Source organism: Rhinoraja longicauda, chromosome 44 (genome assembly GCF_053455715.1).
Source record: "Rhinoraja longicauda isolate Sanriku21f chromosome 44, sRhiLon1.1, whole genome shotgun sequence".
Classification (NCBI taxonomy): Eukaryota; Metazoa; Chordata; class Chondrichthyes; order Rajiformes; family Arhynchobatidae; genus Rhinoraja; species Rhinoraja longicauda.
This window is the reverse complement of record NC_135996.1, coordinates 7,415,089-7,435,159: the sequence shown is the minus strand read 5'-3', so window position 1 is coordinate 7,435,159 and position 20,071 is coordinate 7,415,089. Positions and strand designations below refer to the sequence as shown.

The following is a 20,071-nucleotide window of genomic DNA, read 5'->3' as shown; positions in this document are numbered from 1 at the left end:
TGCGGGGGGGGGCAAGCACTCTAAGAGGGGCAAACCCTGCCCTGGGGGGTCCCGTCCCCACGGGTTTACTCCGCTCCAGGGTCACCCCTCACCCCCGTGGTCCCACCTCACCGCTTGTCGCCCCTCTCCTGCCGCCACCCCGACCTGGGGGTCATCAACTCCCCACGGTCACCACTGTCCCGGGGGGTTCACACCTCACTCCTGGTGTCATCCCCTCCCCCCACCCGTGTCACCTCACCCCGGGATTCACCCCCTCCCACGCTCACCCCTCCCTCAGGGTCACTTTAGGCTCAGTAAAACCCTCGCCCCCCCCCCCCCCGCTCTCTCCCCCTCCTCCCCTCTCTCTCTCTCCCCCCCTCTCTCTCCTTCTCCTCCTCTTTCTCTCTCCCTCCCCCTCTTTCTCTCTCCCTCCCCCTCTTTCTCTCTCCCTCCCTGTGCGACCCAACACCCATTAATCTACATTCCCCCCATCCCAGCCCCCACCAAGACAGGAGCACAGAGGAGGCAGTGATAACGACCCCTTCCCTGAGCCACGACGGGCTGATACTGTGGGGCTGAGTAGGAGGAGCGAGGGAAGAAGGGGAGGGAAGGAAGAGGGGGAAGTGATGGGACAGTTGTAATGGGGAGAATGTTGTGACACGCACTCACACAGGGAGTGCTGGAGTAACTCAGCGGGTCAGGCAGCATCTCTGGAGAACATGGATAAGTGACGTTTCACAGAGTGCTGGAGTAACTTAGTGGGTCAGGCAGCATCTGTGGAGAACATGGATAGGTGACGTTTCGGGTCTTCAAGCCGTTTTGAAATGTAAACTCCGGCCTCACCCAATGCCGTCTCCATGTGGAGACCAGAGGTGGAGCTGAGGGTCACCCAGTGGGTGTCAACTCAGTCCCCCCTCTCTCATCACTGGAGAGAGGGGAAGGGAGAAGAGTGGGGCGAGGAGAGGAGGTGAGGGATGGAAGGAGGGGGGGGGGTAGAGGGGGAGAGGAGAGTGAGGGAGTTGGGCTTTACTTATCCAGGCCATTCTGCTTGGATTTGATGAAGGCCATGCCGTGAGTGCGGAAGTGGGTCTTTAGCAAGGGCTCGTTGTCGAAGGTTTTGCCACAGACGTCGCAGATGACGTGGTCTCCCAGCTGCGCAGAGTCCGAGTCGGCGGCCTGCTCCGCCAGCACGGCGCTCTCCGATTCTTTCACCCCGTGCACGATGAAGAGGTGGCGGCCCAGCGATGGCCGGGGCGGCGAAGCAGAGACCGCACTGCCGGCACTGGTAGGGTGAGCCGCTGGTGCGGTGCTGGGGGATATGCTGGTGGAAGTCGGCAAAGCTGCTCGTGGTGTGGCCGCACTTCATGCACCGGTACGGCGGGTTCCCTCCACCACGCCGCCGCTTGACTGGGTCCGAGCCCCAGCGCTCCAGCGCCCCCCCACGCTTACGGATAGACGTCTGTACGGGGGAGAGAGGGTGAGACCGGGGGAGAGAGAGAGGGTGAGGCGGGTGTAGAGAGAGAGGATGAGACAGGGGGAGAGAGGGTGAGGCGGGGGGAGAGAGGGTGAGGCGGGGGGAGAGAGGGTGAGGCGGGGGGGGGGGGGAAGAGAGAGGGTGAGGTGGGGAGAGAGAGAGAGAGAGGGTGAGGTGTTAGACAGGCAGACACACACACACACAGAAACAGACAAGACACAGACAGAAACACACACACAGAAACTTCAGAAACACACACACACACAGAAACATACACACGCACAGAAACACGCACACACACATATAAAAAATACACACAGACACAGAAATACACACACTACAGAAACACACACAGACCGAACACACATAGACAGAACACACACAAGACAGAAACAGACTACAGATGCAGCAACACACAGACAGGGCCATAGGCGCACAGACGCAGCAACACACAGACATGGACACACACTACAGACGCAGCAACACACAGACAGGGACACACACACACACACACTACAGACGCAGCAACACACAGGCAGACACACACACACACACACTACAGACGCAGCAACACACAGGCAGGGACAGACAGGGAGTGAGCCGGCGCTCTCACCTTGATGCTGACTCGCTGGAAGAGGTTCTCCTGATCCTGGACGTGGTCGGCCAGGTTGATGCTGTGGATGACCTGCAGGTGCTTCTCCAGTGCCAGGCGGCTGCTGAAGGTCCACTTGCCCTCGGTGCAATGCCTGCAACACACCTGGCACCTTACCCCCTAGTCATCCTCGCCCCCCGGACACTTATGGAAGGGCCATTCATTTCACGCTGTACTGCCGGGGGGGTGGGGGGCTGGAGCCAAACTGGCAACTCTGTGCACTGTGTAGGAAAAACCTCTTCACCCAGAGTTGTGAATCAGTGGGATTCTCTGCCACAGAGGGCAGTGGAGGCCAATCCACTGGATGTTTTCAAGTGAGTGTTAGATTTAGCTCTTAGGGTTAACGGAATCAAGGGATACGGGGAGAAAGCAGGAACGGGGTACTGATTCTGGATGATCAGCCATGATCATATTGAATGATGGTGCTGGCTCGAAGCGCCGAGTGGCCTACTCCTGCACCTATTTACTATGTTTATATATGTAGGAAGGAACTGCAGATGCTGGTTTAAATCGAAGATAGACACAAAAAGCTGGAGTAACTCAGCGGGTCAGGCAGCATCTCTGGAGAGAAGGAATGGGTGACATTTCGGGACAAGAGCCTTCAGACTGATTGCAGGGTGGCGTGTGAAGAAGCGTCCCGGCCCAAAAAGTCACCTATCCATGTTCTCCACAGATGCTGCCCGACCAGTTGAGTTACTCCAGCACTCTGTGAAACGTCACCTATCCATGTTCTCCACAGATGCTGCCTGACCCGCTGAGTTACTCCAGCACTCTGTGAAACGTCACCTATCCATGTTCTCCACAGATGCTGCCTGACCCGCTGAGTTACTCCAGCACTTTGTGCCTTCTTTTGTGGTAAACCAGCAGCTGCAGTTCCTTGTCTCTACAGCTGGGATATTCATGTGCCGTGCCCAGATTGTAAGGCTTCAGCAACAGGGAGAGGATGGACAAACCTGGATTGCTTTCTCTGGAATGGCAGAGTCTGTGAGGAGACCTGATAGAAGTCTGAAGTCAAAAGAAGGGTCTCGACCCGAAACGTCACCCATTCCTTCCTTCCAGAGATGCTGTATACTGTCTCAGTGCACCACTGCTGTGCACATGCAATGTATCTGAGATGCTTATCTAAGATGTAGCTCCGTACTAATGTACAGTGTTACTTGTACAGAACTGTGTACAACATTTGAATTTCGCTGTACCTCAGTACATGTGTTGTGAAAGGGTTAAACAGCCAACTTCAGCTAAAATGGAGTTATTAGCCAAATTATCAGCGCTGGATTCCATACCCTTCTTGATCAGTACGGATGTCAGGGGTTATGGGGAGAAGGCAGGAGAATGGGGTTAGGAGGGAGAGATAGATCAGCCATGATTGAATGGTGGAGTAGACTCGATGGGCCGAATGGCCTAATTCTGCTCCTATCCCTCATGGCACATGGATATGCAGGGAATGGAGGGATGTGGGTTTATGCACAGGAATAGAAGAGGGGAAAAGTCGTCAGGGAATGGCGAGATTAGGTTAACGTACGATGAGCGTTTGTCGGCACTGGGCCTGCACTCGCTGGAGTTTAGAAGAATGAGGGGGGACCTCATTGAAATGTACAGAATAGTGAAAGGCCTGGATAGAGTGGGTGTGGAGAGGATGTTTCCACTAGTGGGAGAGTCTTGGACCAGAGGGCACAGCCTCAGAATTAAAGGACATTCCTTTAGGAAGGGGATGAGGAGGAATTTCTTTAGCCAGAGGGTGGTGAATCTGTGGGATTCATTGCCAGACGGCGGTGGAGGCCAAGTTAAGGCGGAGATTGGCCGATTTTTGATCAGTACGGGTGTCAGGGATCATGGGGAGAAGGCAGGAGAATGGGGTTAGCAGGGAGAGCTGTGATTGAATGGCGGAGCGGACCTGATGGGCCGAATGGCCTAATTCTGCTGCGACGACGGAGGAGTTTATTGGATGTGTTACCGGCAGCTGTAGACACGTTTAATCCCCTCGTGGTTCACCCGGACGTGTCTGCGCAAACTGGGCGCCGAGCAGAAGGATCGCTCGCAGAGCCGGCACGGGAACTTCTTCATGGCCTGTTGAGGGACAGACAGCGAGGGTGAACAAACGGACATGCTTCACCAGCGCGCCGCCCCGCCCCGCCCCGCTCCCGCACAGAACGCACGGAGCGGCAGAGGAAGAGACAGCGGCAGGGGTCAGGCAGCGCCCGCGGAGCGACATGAACAGGCCACGCTTCGGATCGCGACCCTTCCTCACACCGAAGTAGGACAGTTGCCTTCCTCACTCAAAGTAAAGGAGCCATTAGGAGGTGGTGGCCATAATATGATCAGTTTCAATCTACAATTTGAGAGGGAGAAGGGAAAAGCGGATGTGTCAGTATTACAGTTGAGCAAAGGGGACTATGGAGGCATGAACAAAGACACTAGAGGAACAAGATAGACCACTCGACCCTAAAAACCGTAGTGTGTCGCGGCGCCATTTTAGTAGGCAGAAACTTGCAGAAACATTCAAAAAGAAAAATAACAAAAATCTATGAGTTGATAGATGAGATATATTCTGCATTTTAATGGTATCATCACACATACTGTTCCCCAAAACACTGATTACACTGCGAGAAGCATTGCGAAGGCGGGTTTTGCCTACTAAAATGGCTCCTTTGCGTACTACACTTCAGTACACGCGATTTCAACGGAGTGGTCCATCTTGTTCCTCTAGTATCTTTGGGCATGAGGGAGAAGCTGGCCAGAGTTGACTGGAAAGGGACCCTAGCAGGGAAGACGGTGGAACAACATTGGCAGGTATTTCTGGGAATAATACAGAAGGTGCAGGATCAGTTCATTCCAAAGAAGAAGAAAGATTCTAAGGGGAGTAAGAGGTGACCGTGGCTAACAATAAAAGAGAAGTGTAACATAGCAAAGATGAGCAGGAACCCAGAGGATTAGGAAACTTTTAAAGAGCAACAGAAGATAACTAAAAAGGCAATACGGGGAGAAAAGATGAGGTACGAAAGTTAGCTAGCCAAGAATATAAAGGAGGATAGTATAAGTTTCTTTAGGTATGTGAAGAGAAAAAAATAGTTGAGAGAAATGTAGGTCCCTTGAAGACAGAAACAAGTGAATTTATTATGGGGACAAGGAAATGGCAGACGAGTTGAACAGGTACTTTGGATCTGTCTTCTCTAAGGAAGATACAAACAATCTCTAAGATGTTCTAGTGTCCAAATGATCTAGGATGACGGAGGAACTGAAGGAAATTCACATTAGGCAGGAAATGGTGTTGGGTAGACTGATGGGACTGAAGGTTGATAAATCCCCAGGGCCTGATGGTCTGCATCCCAGGGTACTTAAGGAAGTAGCTCTAGAAATCTTGGACACATTGGTGATCATTTTCCAATGTTCTCTCGATTCAGGATCAGTTCCTGTGGATTGGAGCATACCTAATGTTATCCCACTTTTTAAGAAAGGAGGGGGAGAGAAAACAGGGAATTATAGACCAGTTAGCCTGACATCGGTGGTTGGGAGGATGCTGGAGTCAATTATAAAAGATGAAATAGCGGCACATTTGGATAGCAGTAACAGGATCGTTCAAAGTCAGCATGGATTTACGAAGGGGAAATCATGCTTGACAAATCTTCTGGAATTTTTTGAGGATGTAACTTGGAAAATGGACAAGGGAGAGCCGTGGATGTAGTGTACCTCGAATTTCAGAAACCCTGTGATAAGGTCCCACGTAGGAGATTAGTGGGCAAAGTTAGAGCACATGGTATTGGTGGTAGGGTACTGACATGGATAGAAATTGGTTGGCAGACAGGAAACAAAGACTAGGGATAAATGGGTCCCTTTCAGAATGGCAGGCAGTGACTAGTGGGGTACCACAAGGCTCGTTGCTGGGACCGCAGCTATTTACAATATACATTAATGACTTAGACGAAGGGATTAAAAGTAACATTAGCAAATTTGCAGATGACACAAAGCTGGGTGGCAGTGTGAACTGTGAGGAGGATGCTATGAGGATGCAGGGTGACTTGGACAGGTTGGACGAGTGGGCAGATGCCTGGCAGATGCAGTTTAATGTGGATAAGTGTGAGGTTATCCACTTTGGTGGCAAGAACAGGAAGGCAGACTATTATCTGAATGGTGTCAAGTTAGGAAGAGGGGAAGTACAACAAGATCTGGGTGTCCTAGTGTATCAGTGACTGAAAGCAAGCATGCAGGTGCAGCAGGCAGTGAAGAAAGCTTATGGCATGTTGGCCTTCATAACAAGAAGAGTTGAGTATAGGAGCAAAGAGGTCCTTCTGCAGTTGTACAGGGGCCCTAGTGAGACCACACCTGGAGTATTGTGTGCAGTTTTGGTCTTCAAATTTGAGGAAATTTGCTATTGAGGGAGTGCAGCGTAGGTTCACGAGGTTAATTCCCGGGATGGCGGGACTGTCATATGTTGAAAGAATGGAGCGACTGGGCTTGTATACACTGCAATTTAGAAGGATGAGAGGGGATCTTATTAAAACATATAAGATTAAGGGATTGGACACGCTAGAGGCAGGAAACATGTTCCCGATGTTGGGGAGTCCAGAACCAGGGCCACAGTTTAAGAATAAGGGGTAGGCCATTTAGAATGGAAATGAGGAAGAACTTTTTAACCCAGAGAGTTGTGAATCTGTGGAACTCTCTGCCTCAGAAGGCAGTGGAGGCCAAATCTCTGGATGCTTTCTAGAGAGAGTTAGATAGAGCTCCTAAAGATAGCGGAGTCAGGGCATATGGGGAGAAGGCAGGAACGGGGTACTGATTGTGGATGATCAGCCATGATCACAGTGAATGGCGGTGCTGGCGCGAAGGGCTGGATGGCCTCCTCCTGCACCTATTGTCTATTGAAGAGTCTTAGTTTGGTTTAGTTTAGCGAAACAGCGAGGGAACAGGCCCCTCGGCCCACCGAACCCGCGCCGACCAGCGATCCCCGCACACTAACACACACCAGGGGCAATTTTACCAAGCCAATTAACCTACCAACCCGCACGACTTTGAAGTGCGGGGGGAAACCGAAGGTCTCGGAGAAAACCCATGTAGGTCACGGGGAGAACGTACAAATTCTACTTCCTCACAGCGAATGCAGCGCCAGAGACCCAGGTTCAATCCCGACTAATAGTGTTGTCTGTACGGAGATTGCACGTTCTCCCCGTGACCTGCGTGGGTTTTCACCGAGATCTCCAGTTTCCTCCCACACTCCAAAGATGTATAGGTTTGCACGTTAATTAGTTTGGTATAATTGTAAATTGTCCGTCGTGTGTGTGTGGGATAGTGTTAGTGTGTGGGGATCGCTGGTCGGTGCGGACTCGGTGGGCCAAAGGGCCTGTTTCCGCGCTGTATCTCTAAACTAAATTGAAAGTCACAGTGATGCAGTGGTGGTGGGGGGAATATGGGCCAAACGCGGGCAGGAGGGACTGGTGTAGATGCGGCACCTTGGTCGGCAAGGGCAAGGTGGGCCGAAGGGCCTGTTTTCAAGCTGTATGAATCTATGACTATGGTAAAAGCTCCCCTGTACAGCCAGAACGCCAAACTAAACACGATTACAATCGAGCCATTTGGCGCGTACAAACACGCGAGAAGGGAACAACGCTTAGTGCAAGGTGAACACGCGTGTGGCACGGGGAAGCCCGGAGCGGAGGGAGGTCTGCACACGCACGCACGTACACGCGCAGGCACGCGGCGACTGACCTTGCCGTGGTCCTTCTTCATGTGTGTGACGTACTCCTCCCGTTCAGGGAACCAGGTCTGGCACTGTCCGCAGGTCCAGCCCGCATTCTTCAGCTTCAGCCGCATCTCCTTCCTGCGCTGGAGGCTCAGCGCCGCCTTGGGGCTGGACGACGACTCGTCCGTCGGAGAGTCCGTGGAGTCCACGCTCGGCTTGGGGCTCGGCTTGGCCCGCGGCGTCTCTGCCTCTGCCTCTGCCTCTGCCTCCGTGGGCGCCGGCACGCTCTCCGACACCTCCTCGCTCTTCCCGCTCGAGTGGGTGGTCTGGGATGACGACAATGGTAGACAAATGTTAGCCTGATCACCTTCCTCTTTCTCTCTTTCTCCCTCTCTTTCTCTCTCTCTTTCTCTTTCTCTTTCTCTTTCTCTTTCTCTTTCTCTTTCTCTTTCTCTTTCTCTTTCTCTTTCTCTTTCTCTTTCTCTTTCTCTTTCTCTTTCTCTTTCTCTCTCTCTCTCTCTCTCTCTCTCTCTCTCTCTCTCTCTCTCTCTCTCTCTCTCTCTCTCTCTCTCTCTCTTCTCTTTCTCTCAGGGTCGCCAGGGGCAACAAAGGAGGAGGCGGCGTGGGGGAAACTCATATTTCAGTTGAGTTTATTGTCACGTGTACCGAGGTACAGTGAAAGGCTTTTGCTGCGGGCTAACCAGTCAGCGGAAAGACCATACGCGATTACAATCGAGCCGTCCACAGTGTACAGACACAGGATAAAGGGAATGACGTTTCTTGATTAGTGCGGGTGTCAGGGGTAACGGGGAGAAGGCAGGAGAATGGGGTTCGGAGGGAGAGATAGATGAGCCACGATTGAATGGCAGAGTAGACTTGATGGGCCGAATGGCCTAATTTTGCTCCTATCACTTGTGATAATATTACTGACCTGTCACACGTGACAATGAAACATCACCCCTTCATTAATTAATTAATTAATCAAGCAATCAGGGCTGTAGGAGCCATTTTGCATTTATTAGTTATTTTTGCAAATTATTATTATTACCTTGTATCCTGCTGTAGTTTGGACACTATAGAGTTAATGTGATGCTTACGTAGGGGCTGGGCGGCGCGAGAGTGCGGGCAGTTGGGTACATGCTGGCAGTGTGGGCAAGCCGAGAGGGTGCTGACAGAGGTTCAGCCAAAGGCTCCGCCAAAAGATTCATTAGCCAAGATATAATCGGTTGTAGATCTTATTGACAAGAAGATTAATACAGATTCCGCCAGTTATATCTGGCCATTTGTATCGATCACATAGACTGTGGTAAGATATGGAATTTTATCTAGCAAATCAATAACCAGTCGATGACAAGAGATATGCCAATATGTTTATTGCTCCTTCAAATAAAGATGACTAACTATTTCAAACGTCGAGGAGGGTCTCTGTTATTGATTGCTCGAGTCATTTAAGCTTATCGTTTCACCCGGTCTATGCAAGTGGCAGCTTGGGAGCTAATTGATAGACGAGAAGCTGGCCGCTACAAAGGCATTAATTAATTAAAGAACTAATCAATCAATACTTCTTTCCTTCCGTCATCCCTCCATCCATCCCTTCCTTCATCCCTCCATCCATCCCTTCCTTCTTTTGAAAGAGATTCAGGACTTCAAGGGTTAAGAGTGTAAGTGCAGAGGTGCAGGTACGAGCAGGAGGGGCTTTGTTTCAAGGGTGCTGATGATGAACGAGGAATGTGACCATCCCCATCCCCCCCGGAACAAATAAGTAGGGCGTTGGATTGGACCTTTGTGTGGGACCATGAGTAAGTGGCCAAACTCGGGGTTGCTCTCCCACACCCGCATGCGTGAATCAAAAGGCTTCGTTGCTTTCATAGAATGTTAACACTCTTGCCCGCTCGTCTCACCTTGACGTGCTCCACCATGGTGCGTTTCTGGGCAAAGAGCACAGGGCATTGTGGACACTTGAAGACGCTGACCCTCTGCTTGCTCAGGTGCTGGTCGAAGTGGGCGTTGAGCAGCGGCTGGTGGGTGAACACCGTGTCACACATGGCGCACTTGTGGATGACTCTGCGGCCACAGAGGGGCAAGGAGGGAGAACAAAAACACTCACCACACGGCAACCACCTCGGTACAAAACCCCCTCGCTAATAGAAATACGGCGCCGAAACAGGCCCTTCAGCCCATCGAGTCCGCGCCAACCAGCGCTCTCCCTGCACACTAACACTATCCCACACACACACTGGCGACAATTTACATTTACACCAAGCCAATCAACCTGCAAACCCGCACATCTTTCGAGTGTGGGAGGAAACCGGAGCGCCTGGCGGCATGGTGGCGCAGCGGTAGAGTTGCCGCCTTACAGTGAATGCAGCGCCGGAGACTCAGGTTCGATCCTGACTACGGGCGCCGTCTGTACATTCTCCCCGTGACCTGCGTGGGTTTTCTCCGAGATCTTCGGTTTCCTCCCACACTCCAAAGACGTGCAGGTACGTAGTTTAATTGGCTTGGTAAATGTAAAAATTGTCCGTAGTGGGTATAGGATAGTGTTAATGTGCGGTGATCGCTGGGCGGCGCAGGTGGGCCGAAGGGCCTGTTTCTGCGCTGTATCTCAATCTAAATCTAAACCTGGAGAAAACCCACGCAGGTCATGGGGAGAACGTACAAACTCCGTACAAACAGCACACGTAGTCAGGATTGAACCGGGGTCTCTGGTGCTGTGAGGCAGCAGTTCTACCCGCCGCGCCACCGTGCCGCCCCAGAGTTACTCCAGCATTTTGTGAATTTCACCGTACCCCGGTACATGTTTCAGTTTCAGTTTAGTTTATTGTCACGTGTACCGAGGCACAGTGAAAAGCATTTGTTGCATGCTGTTCAGTCAGCCGAACGACAATACATGATTGGAATCATAGACGCAAAAAGCAGGAGTAACTCAGCGGGTCAGGCAGCATCTGTGGAGAACATGGATAGGTGACGTTTCACAGAGTGCTGGAGTAACTCAGCGGGTCAGGCAGCATTTGTGGAGAACATGGATAGGTGACGTTTCACAGAGTGCTGGAGTAACTCAGCGGCTCAGGCAGCATCTCTGGAGAGAAGGAATGGGTGACGTTTCGGGTCGAGACCCTTCGAACTGTGTACCATGCCCCCCCCGTCACTGACACTTCGAAGAAGGGTCTCGACCCGAAACGTCACCCATTCCTTCTCTCCAGAGACGCTGCCTGACCCGCTGAGTTGATCCAGCATTTTGTGCCTATCTTCGATTTAAACCAGTACCTGCAGTTCTTTCCGACACATGATTGCCATTGAGCGATGTTACAATAACGCGTCTTTGCATCGTTATATATCCCGTTGCTGTGAGCCACGCTGGGCGTCAGGAGCGAGGAAGGGCAGGGCGTGGAGCAGAGCAATGGTCGAGGTCAGAGCCAGGCTGCCGCTTCAGCCCCTCCAACATCTGCTGGTCCGCCGAGCTCACTCTGCCCTCCCCGCCCTCCCCACTCCCCCCCCCCTCCCGGCACTGGCACCGTGCCCATCACTGGCACCATGCCCAACCCCCCACTGTCACCATGCCCACCCCCACCAGTGTGCACTGTGCCAACCCCCCCACCCCTTGGCACTCACTTGGCCTGCTGGTTGCTGATGCCCGGGTGCTGGGTATAGATGTGAGAGTGGGCGCTGGGCGCGGACTTGAACGCCATGGGGCAGATAGGGCACTTGTGGAAAGCCTCGCAGTGCACGTCCTGGATGTGCGACTTGACGGAGGTGATGCCACCGTACACCACCCCACACTGGGGGCACCTGCAAGAAACAGATTGGGAGAGTCAGAGACTCATAAAAACAGCTGTAATTCCTACATGGTGAAACCAAAATCTATAAAAATGGCCTTTATTAAAGTCTGACAATGTGCACTTTAACCACGTGTGATTATTTTTCTATTACAAATCTCAAATTGTGGAGTACAGAGGCAAATAAATAAATGATGGGTCTTTGTCCCAAATATTATGGAGGACCTGTATATATACGCACGCAAGCACGCATATATAAACACGCACGCACACACATACACTCACGCACGCACACGAATATATAAACGCACACATGCACGCGCAAGTATATATAAACACACGCACGCACACGAATATATAAACGCACACATGCACTCAGGCACGCGCAAGTATATATAAACACGCACGCACGCACACACGTATAAACTTACACGTACAAACACACACACGTATATATAAACACGCGCGAACACGCATATATACACACACACACGTATAAACACATGCACACACAATGTGTAAACACACGCGCACATATATATAAACACACACATGCGCGCACACACACGTATATATAAACACGCACGCACGCAGGGAGTACACTGTACCTCGATACATGCGACAATAAACTGAACTAAACTCTTGCCAGTGGGGCACCTACTTGTATCCGACCTTGCGGGTGAAATGAAAGCAGACGTCCTTCACGTGAGTCTGGATGTGGGCTGCCCGGCACACACCCCCACACTCGGGGCAGATGTACGGAGACTTGCTCTTGTGCAGCCGGTAGTGGGCAAAGTAGCTGCACTTACTGGGCAGCAGCATCTGGCACAGCTGGCACACCTGGGCAGGTAGGAGGGAAGGAAGGAAACTTGGCATTAGCAGGTGCCCAGAATCAGTATCACTCCCCCCTCCTATCTGCCCCACCCACCCCTCCATTTCCCTCCCCTCTCTCCCCTGCCCACTCTCCTCCCCCCACTCCTCTCTCCCCTCCCCTCCTCCCTACATTCCCCTGCCCTCCACTCACCTCCCCTCACTCTTTCCTCCGCTCCCCTCTCTCCTCTTCCTCACCCTCCCTTCCCCCCCACTCTCCCCATCCCTCCATTCCTCCCTCCCCCCCACCCTCCCCTCTCCTCTTTCCACCACTCTCCTCCATTCCCTTCCCCTCTCCCCCCAATATCCTCTCTCCCCCACTCTTCCCTCCCCTCCATTCCTCTCCCCCCTCCCTCTCTCCTCCATTCCCCTCCCCTCTCCCCCCCACTCTCCTCTCACCCCTGCTCACCTCCCCTCGCTCCTCTCTCCCCCCCACCCTCACCTCGCTCCTCTCTCCCCTCCTCCATTCCCCTCCCCTCTCCCCCCTCACTCTCCTCCCACCCCCACTCTCACCTCCCCTCGCCCCTCTCCTCCCCTCCATTCCCCTCCCCTATCTCCCCCCCTCCTCTCACCCCCTCTCACCTCCCCTCGCCCTTCTCTCCCCTCTCCTCCCCTCCCCAGGCCACCCCGTTGCCCCCCGCGACTGCCGGTCACCTGTGGGGCGGCGCTGGGCGTGCAGAGCTGGAAGTGCGTGGCCAGGCCCAGCCTGTCGGGGAACTGGAGGCTGCACTCGTTGCAGGAGAAGGTGTCGCACTCGACCAGGGCCGGGTCGGGGAAGAGGGGCACGACGGGCGCGTGGTGTTCGACCTTGGCGGTGGGCGTGGGGGTGGGCAGGGCGGCGCAGGCCACGTCGGGCTGCCCCACCATCTGCTCCAGGGCGATGGGCTCCATCAGCAGGTTGGAGCACTGCATGACCAGCCCCTTGTCCTTGTGCTCGCGGGCGTGCAGCATCAGGCTGCAGCGGTTGAAGAAGGCCATGCGGCGGGCGCAGTGGTTGCAGGTCACGTCGATGCGGATGCTGCGGCGGTCGTAGTGGCGCGCCAGGCTGCGCGCCAGGGCGAACGAGTCCCCACACTCCAGGCAGCGGTAGCCGCTGGGCGGCAGCGCCAGGCAGCTGTCGGCCGGAGGGTTCAGGTTGGGTTTGTACGTGGGCAGCGGATTCTTGCCGTTCAGGAGCCGGTGGAAGGCCTCCACCAGGGGCGTCTGGTGGCGCGGGGCAGCGCCGGCCGCCTTACCGGGGGCCGCCGGCTTGGACGAGACCGTCTGCGGCACCAGGTTCAGGCTGGCCAGGTGCACGCTCTTGGAGACGGTCTTGGTGGCGGCGGCGGGGGCGGGCGGAGCGGGGACGTCGGGCGAGCGGGTGGCTTTCTGGGCGATGCTGGCCACCATCAGCATGGCCTTGCTGGCGGCGTGGAAGGCGGTGGGCGGCAGCACCGTACCCTTCACCACCGTGCCGTTGACCAGCTGCATGCTAATCACCTCGCCCCCCTCCCGCCTGGCGGCCCCCGCCGCCCCCCGGCCCTCCTCCTCCTCCTTCACCAGCCCGGGGTCCGTGTCCGTGTCCCCGGCAGCGCCGCTCTGGGCGGCGTCGGATGGCACCCGGGTCACGGTGCGGAGGATGCCGCCGCCAGACGTCTTGATGGTCTTGATGCGCACCTTGAGCGGCCGCGAGGAGGAGGAGGCGGACGCGGACGACTCGTTGCTGGAGACGCTGGCCGGGCTCTCCGGCTCCCTCTTGATCTGCCGGCCCAGGAGAGGGGGTGAGGGGAAGGGCCGGGGGCTGCCCTTGGCCGCCGGGCAGTCGGACGCCATCGGCTCCGGCCCCCCGTCCCGGGGCGAGAGTGCCGGCGCGGAACACGGGCTGGGGGCTGAAGCCGCGGTGGAGGGGGGCGGCCCCTTACCCCTCTCGTCTCCGCCACCCACCGGCTCCTCGACCTCCGATTCCACGTCCGACGGCTTCTCCTCTCCCTCTACTATCTCCATCATGTCCTCCTCCTCTTCCTCTTCCTCTTCCTCTTCCTCCTCCTCCTCCTCCTCCTCCTCCTCCTCCTCCTCCTCCTCCTCCTCCTCTGAAGATCTGGCCTTCCCCCTCCCCCCGCCCCGCTCTCCCTCCTCTGTCCGGGAGTGCCCGGTGGGGGAGGGCGGCCATTCCACGCTCTGCGGACGGCTCTCGGGGTCCCGGGGGTCGGGGGGGAGGCTGGGGGGGTAAGGGCGTCCCGTCTCCTCCTCGTCCGACTGCTCCTCCGACTTCTTGGCGGTGGTGGGGGGGCTGCGAACGGCAGGGACGGGCCCGCCCGCCCCTCCCCCCTCACCCGCCCCCGCCCAGCCTCCGCAGTGGGAGGCGGGAGACGCCGGCCGCGGGGACTGCGAGCCGTTGGGCAAGGGGCCGGCTTCGTAGCGGGGCGCCTCCTTGCTGCGGGGGGGGACCGGGCCGGGGATAGGGGTGGCCTCGCAGCTCTTGGGGCTCAGGCTGTTCTTGACGATCACGCTGACCACCGGCTCGTCGGCTGGGACCTCCGGCGCATCTCCGGCCTCCGTCTTGCCCGCCTGCTTCACGGACACCTCCTCCTGCCCCGAGTCCATGGAGTCCTTTGGGTCGAGGTCCGGGATGTCGAAGGCTGCCAACAGGTCGTCAAAGTCAGGAGTGGTCATGTCACCCATGGTAGGAAGACTGGAGAAACCTGGCGGCAAAGAAATGGACAGTGATGTATATGGGAAAGACATAGAGTGCTGGAGTAACTCAGCGGGTCAGGCAGCATCTGTGGAGAACATGGATAGGTGACGTTTTACAGAGTGCTGGAGTAACTCAGCGGGTCAGGCAGCATCTGTGGAGAACATGGATAGGTGACGTTTTACACAGTGCTGGAGTAACTCAGCGGGTCAGGCAGCATCTGTGGAGAATGTGGATAGGTGGCGTTTCACAGAGTGCTGTAGTAACTCAGCGGGTCAGGCAGCATCTGTGGAGAACATGGATAGGTGAGCAGGCTGGGACTCTATTCATTGGAGCACAGGAGGATGAGGGGTGATCTTATTGAGGTGTATAAGATCATGAGAGGAATAGATCGGGTAGATGCACAGAGTCGGGGAATCAAGAACCGAAGGACATAGGTTGATAATGAGTGGGGAAAGATTTACTATGAACCTGAGGGGCAACTTATTTTAATACAAAGTGTGGTAAGTATATGGAATAAACTGCCGGAAGAGGTAATATCACAACTTTAAGAAACATTTGGATAGGTACATGGATAGAAGTGGTTTAGAGAAATATGGGTACCATCTGTGTGGAGTTTGCACGTTCACACTGTGACCACGTGGGTTTTCTCCGGGTGCTCCTGTGTCCTCCCACACTCCCAAGACGTGCAGGTTTCAGTGTTGATTGTCTTCTGTAAATTGCCCCGACTGTGTCGGATGCAACCCATTCCTTCTCTCCTGAGATGCTGCCTGACCTGCCGCGTTACTCCAGCATTTTGTGAATAAATACCTTCGATTTGTACCAGCATCTGCAGTTATTTTCTTATACTAGCTGGTCGGCATGGACTCAGTGGGCCGAAGGGCTTGTTTTCACATTGTACCTCTAAGTAAACTGAACTGCAGATGCTGCTTTACCCGCTGAGTTCCTCCAGCGTTTTGTGTACAGCGGTGGACAGGATAGTTTACAGACTTATAGACAATAGGTGCAGGAGGAGGCCATTCGGCCCTTCGAGCCAGCACCGCCATTCAATGTGAACATGGCTGATCATTCTCAATCAGTACCCCGTTCCTGCCTTCTCCCCATACCCCCTGACTCCGCTATCCTTAAGAGCTCTATCTAGCTCTCTCTTGAATGCATTCAGAGAAATGGCCTCCACTGCCTTCTGAGGCAGAGAATTCCACAGATTCACCACTCTCTGACTGAAAAAGTTTTTCCTCATCTCAGTTCTAAATGGCCTACCCCTTATTCTTAAACTGTGGCCCATTGTTCTGGACTCCCCCAACATTGGGAACATGTTTCCTGCCTCTAACTTATCCATGTCTTCATTTTTTTTTTAAATAACCATGGCGCCCAGTCCACACTTATCCAGAGCTTTAGCCTTCTGCTCTTCCCAGTTTTCAGGCCCAGTCAAGTGACACGCATTGAACAATCCTGCTTTAGTTTCAGCATGACCTGGTACACCGTGTAACCAATAAATCAAACCAGGTTTAAAAACTCATCTATTCACAAACTCTACTCAAAACCCTTCCAACCCAACACGGCCCATAATTTTCAAGAAACAACATTTCTTTCACCTTTCCAACTTCGTCACGCGAGAGATGGAGGGAATGAGAGGGAGAAGCCTAATCTGAGGAAAGACATTCTTGCCAGAGAGGGAGTACAGAGAAGGTTCACCAGATTGATTCCTGGGATGGCAGGACTTTCATATGAAGAAAGACTGGATAGACTCGGCTTGTACTCGCTGGGATTTAGAAGATTGAGGGGGGATCTTATAGAGACTTACAAAATTCTTAAGGGGTTGGACAGGCTAGATGCAGGAAGATTGTTCCCGATGTTGGGGAAGTCCAGAACAAGGGGTCACAGTTTAAGGATAAGGGGGAAGTCTTTTAGGACCGAGATGAGAAAGTTTTTTTTCACACAGAGTGGTGAATCTGTGGAATTCTCTGCCACAGAGGTAGTTGAGGCCAGTTCATTGGCTATATTTAAGAGGGAGTTAGATGTGGCCCTTGTGGCTAAAGGGACCAGGGGGTATGGAGAGAAGGCAGGTACGGGATACTGAGTTGGATGATCAGCCATGATCATATTGAAAGGCGGTGCAGGCTCGAAGGGCCAAATGGCCTACTCCTGCAACTATTTTCTATGTTTCTAAGTGGGAATGAAGTTTAGTGTCATGCGTACCGAGGTACAGGGAAAAGCTTTTTTTTTTAAGAGATACAGCGCGGAAACAGGCCCTTCGGCCCACCGAGTCTGCGCAGCCCAGCGATCCCCGCACATTAACACTATCCTACACACACTAGGGACAATTTTTACATTTACCCAGTCAATTAACCTATATCCCTTTTGTTGCGTGCTATCCAGTCAGCGGAAAGACAATACACGATTACAATCGAGCCGTCCACAGTGTACAGATACATGATAAAGGGAATAATAATATTTGTCCCACACCGGGGAAACTTACAGTGTTACAGCAGCAAAGTGGATAGCAGGAGACATTCGTCTATATACTAAAACTCTCGTTTGTTTGTTTATTTGTGATCGAACTACAGTCAAAACGGTACACGACAGCATGACAATTTTAGGCCCACCTTACTGTCATCGCTTTAATGGTAAAGCAAGTAGTTTTATTTGAAATCGGTGTTATATTTTTTAAGTTATTCACATTTTAAAGTTTAAATCTATCTCCTAGGGAGGGAGGAGGGAGGGAGGGAGGTGGGGGAAAGATGGATAAGGGGGGTTGAGGGGGATGGAGAGGGGGAAGGGGAAGTGGGGAGGGGAGGGAGGGAGGGAGGAGAGGGTGCTGCACCAATGCAGGAGAGGTTTGGGCCCAACGGGTCCACTTGGTCTAGTTATAAATAAAAGTAAAGACAAGGATAAATTGTCATCAATTTACTGTGTATTCCTTAACTGTTACTGTTGACTGGTCTGCTGGGAGCTGTGCTGGTTGTGCAGTCTCACGGCAGCGGGAAGGAGGGGCCTCCGATATCTCTCCTTCACGCACTTGGGGTGAAGGAGTCTGTCACTGAAGGAGCTACTCAATGCAGTGACAGTGTCCTGCATGGGGTGGGAGTCGTTGTCCAGCAGCGATGTTAGCTTTGCCATCATCCTCCTCTCAGAAAACATCAGAATGATATTTAGTGCAAGATAGAGCCAGCAAAGTCCGATCAAGGATAGTCTGAGGGTCTCCAATGAAGTAGATGGGAGGTCAGGACCGCTCTCTAGTTGGTGAGAGGACGGTTCAGTTGCCTGATAACAGCCGGGAAGACTGTCCCTGAATCTGGAGGTGTGCGTTTTCACACTTCTGTACCTCTTGCCCGATGGGAGAGGGGAGAACGGTTCAATGGATTATTGTCACGTGCACCATTTGAGGTTCAGTGAAATTCGATTTACCACCCAGAAAAAAAGCAACAAGACCCACAACTGCATAAAAGTTATCACAAACATCCACCACAGCGGATTCCACATTCCTCACAGTGATGGAAGGCAATAAAGTCTCATCTTCTTCCCTGACCAGGGTGCAACATCCTTGATTATGTTCTGGCCCAGTTTCTCCCAGCTGTTATCAGGCAACTGAACCATCCTACCGCAACCAGAGAGCAGTGCTGAACCACTGTCTACCTCATTGGAGACCCTCGGACTATCCTTGATCGGGCTTTGCTGGCTTTATCTTGCACTAAACTTTATTCCTTTATCGTGTATCTGTACACTGTGGACGGCTTGATTGTAATCATGTGTTGTCTTTCCGTTGACTGGTTAGCACGCAGCAAAAGCTTTTCACTGTACCTCGGTACACGTGACAATAAACTGAACTAAACTTGCCCACTGAGATGGCTGTACAGAGTTTGTGCGCTCTCCCTCCGACCTGCGTGGGTTTTCTCTGGAATCGCCAGTTTCTTCCCACACTCCAAAGACGTGCCGGCTTGTAGGTTTATTGCCTTGGTACAAATGTAAATAGTCCCCGGTGTGCGTAGGATAGTGTTAGTGTGCTGGTCAGCGCGTGCTGGGCGTGCCTGAAGGGCCCGTTTCCACGCCGTATCTCTAAATTAAACGGAATTTTCTCTGCGAAGACAGACACAAAATGCTGGAGTAACTCAGCGGGGCAGGCAGCATCTCTGGAGAGAAGGAGTGGGTGACGTTTTGGATCGATGTCAGGGGAGTGGGCGGTTGCAGAGGTAAAATGTAGTCGGACACAGCAAGACTGGTCGGAGAAGATGGAAGGGGGAGGGGATGGAGAGAGAGGGAAAGGAAGGGCTAATTGAAGTCAATATGTCATAAAATGTCTATCTTTGACGTAAGCCAGCATCTGCAGTTCTTTCCTACGCATTAAATCTTCTCTGCACTCGTTCCTGCCTAACAACATCCCTCCCATTGGATTAAACACTCTAAGGAGGTTGATTTTGTTTTAACCAGTAAGTACACATTCAAGGCCGCACAGTCTTTCCAACACACTTGTTCCTTGTTTACCGCCACAGGGCAGTTTCCTTCCACGTCCCTCGGCTGTGTTTTGAACACACCGGCTCTGACATCATTGTTCCCAGAAGATTGACACAAAATACTGCAGCAACTCAGCGGGTCAGGCAGCATTTCTGGAGAGAAGGAATAGGTGACGTTTCGGGTCGAGACCCTTCTTCAGACTGCTGATAAATATCGCTCATATTTTAATTGATATGCTTATTGGCACCCATTTCTCAACAAAAATAATGGACAGTGGAGCAGTGGTAGAGTTAGAAACATAGAAAATAGGTGCAGGAGGAGGCCACTCGGCCCTTTGAGCCAGCACCACCATTCAATGTGATCATGGCTGATCGTCCACAATCAGTAACCCATGCCTGCCATGCCCCCTTCCCAATCTTTGTACTTCAACAATCCTTTCCCACTCGTCATTTTAATTTCATGTATCTTGTGTTTTATGACCGTCGGCAGATCAATTTCCCTCCTGGGATAAATAAAGTTC

The 20,071-nt window shown here is 53.1% G+C and overlaps 1 protein-coding gene across 1 annotated transcript in view; it reads right to left on the bottom strand.

Moving 5' to 3' along the window:
- Positions 1-429: 429 nt before the first annotated feature.
- LOC144612360 (zinc finger protein 687-like) overlaps positions 430-20,071 on the bottom strand; it is a 27,875-nt gene continuing 8,233 nt past the window's right edge. Inside the window, 10 exon segments of the mRNA XM_078431935.1 lie at positions 430-1,230; positions 1,232-1,438; positions 2,067-2,199; positions 4,060-4,172; positions 7,809-8,108; positions 9,684-9,846; positions 11,395-11,571; positions 12,220-12,398; positions 13,083-14,453; positions 14,499-15,109. Of these exon segments, the coding sequence (XP_078288061.1) occupies positions 1,006-1,230; positions 1,232-1,438; positions 2,067-2,199; positions 4,060-4,172; positions 7,809-8,108; positions 9,684-9,846; positions 11,395-11,571; positions 12,220-12,398; positions 13,083-14,453; positions 14,499-15,089 (3,459 nt within the window). The 5' untranslated portion in view covers positions 15,090-15,109 and the 3' untranslated portion in view covers positions 430-1,005.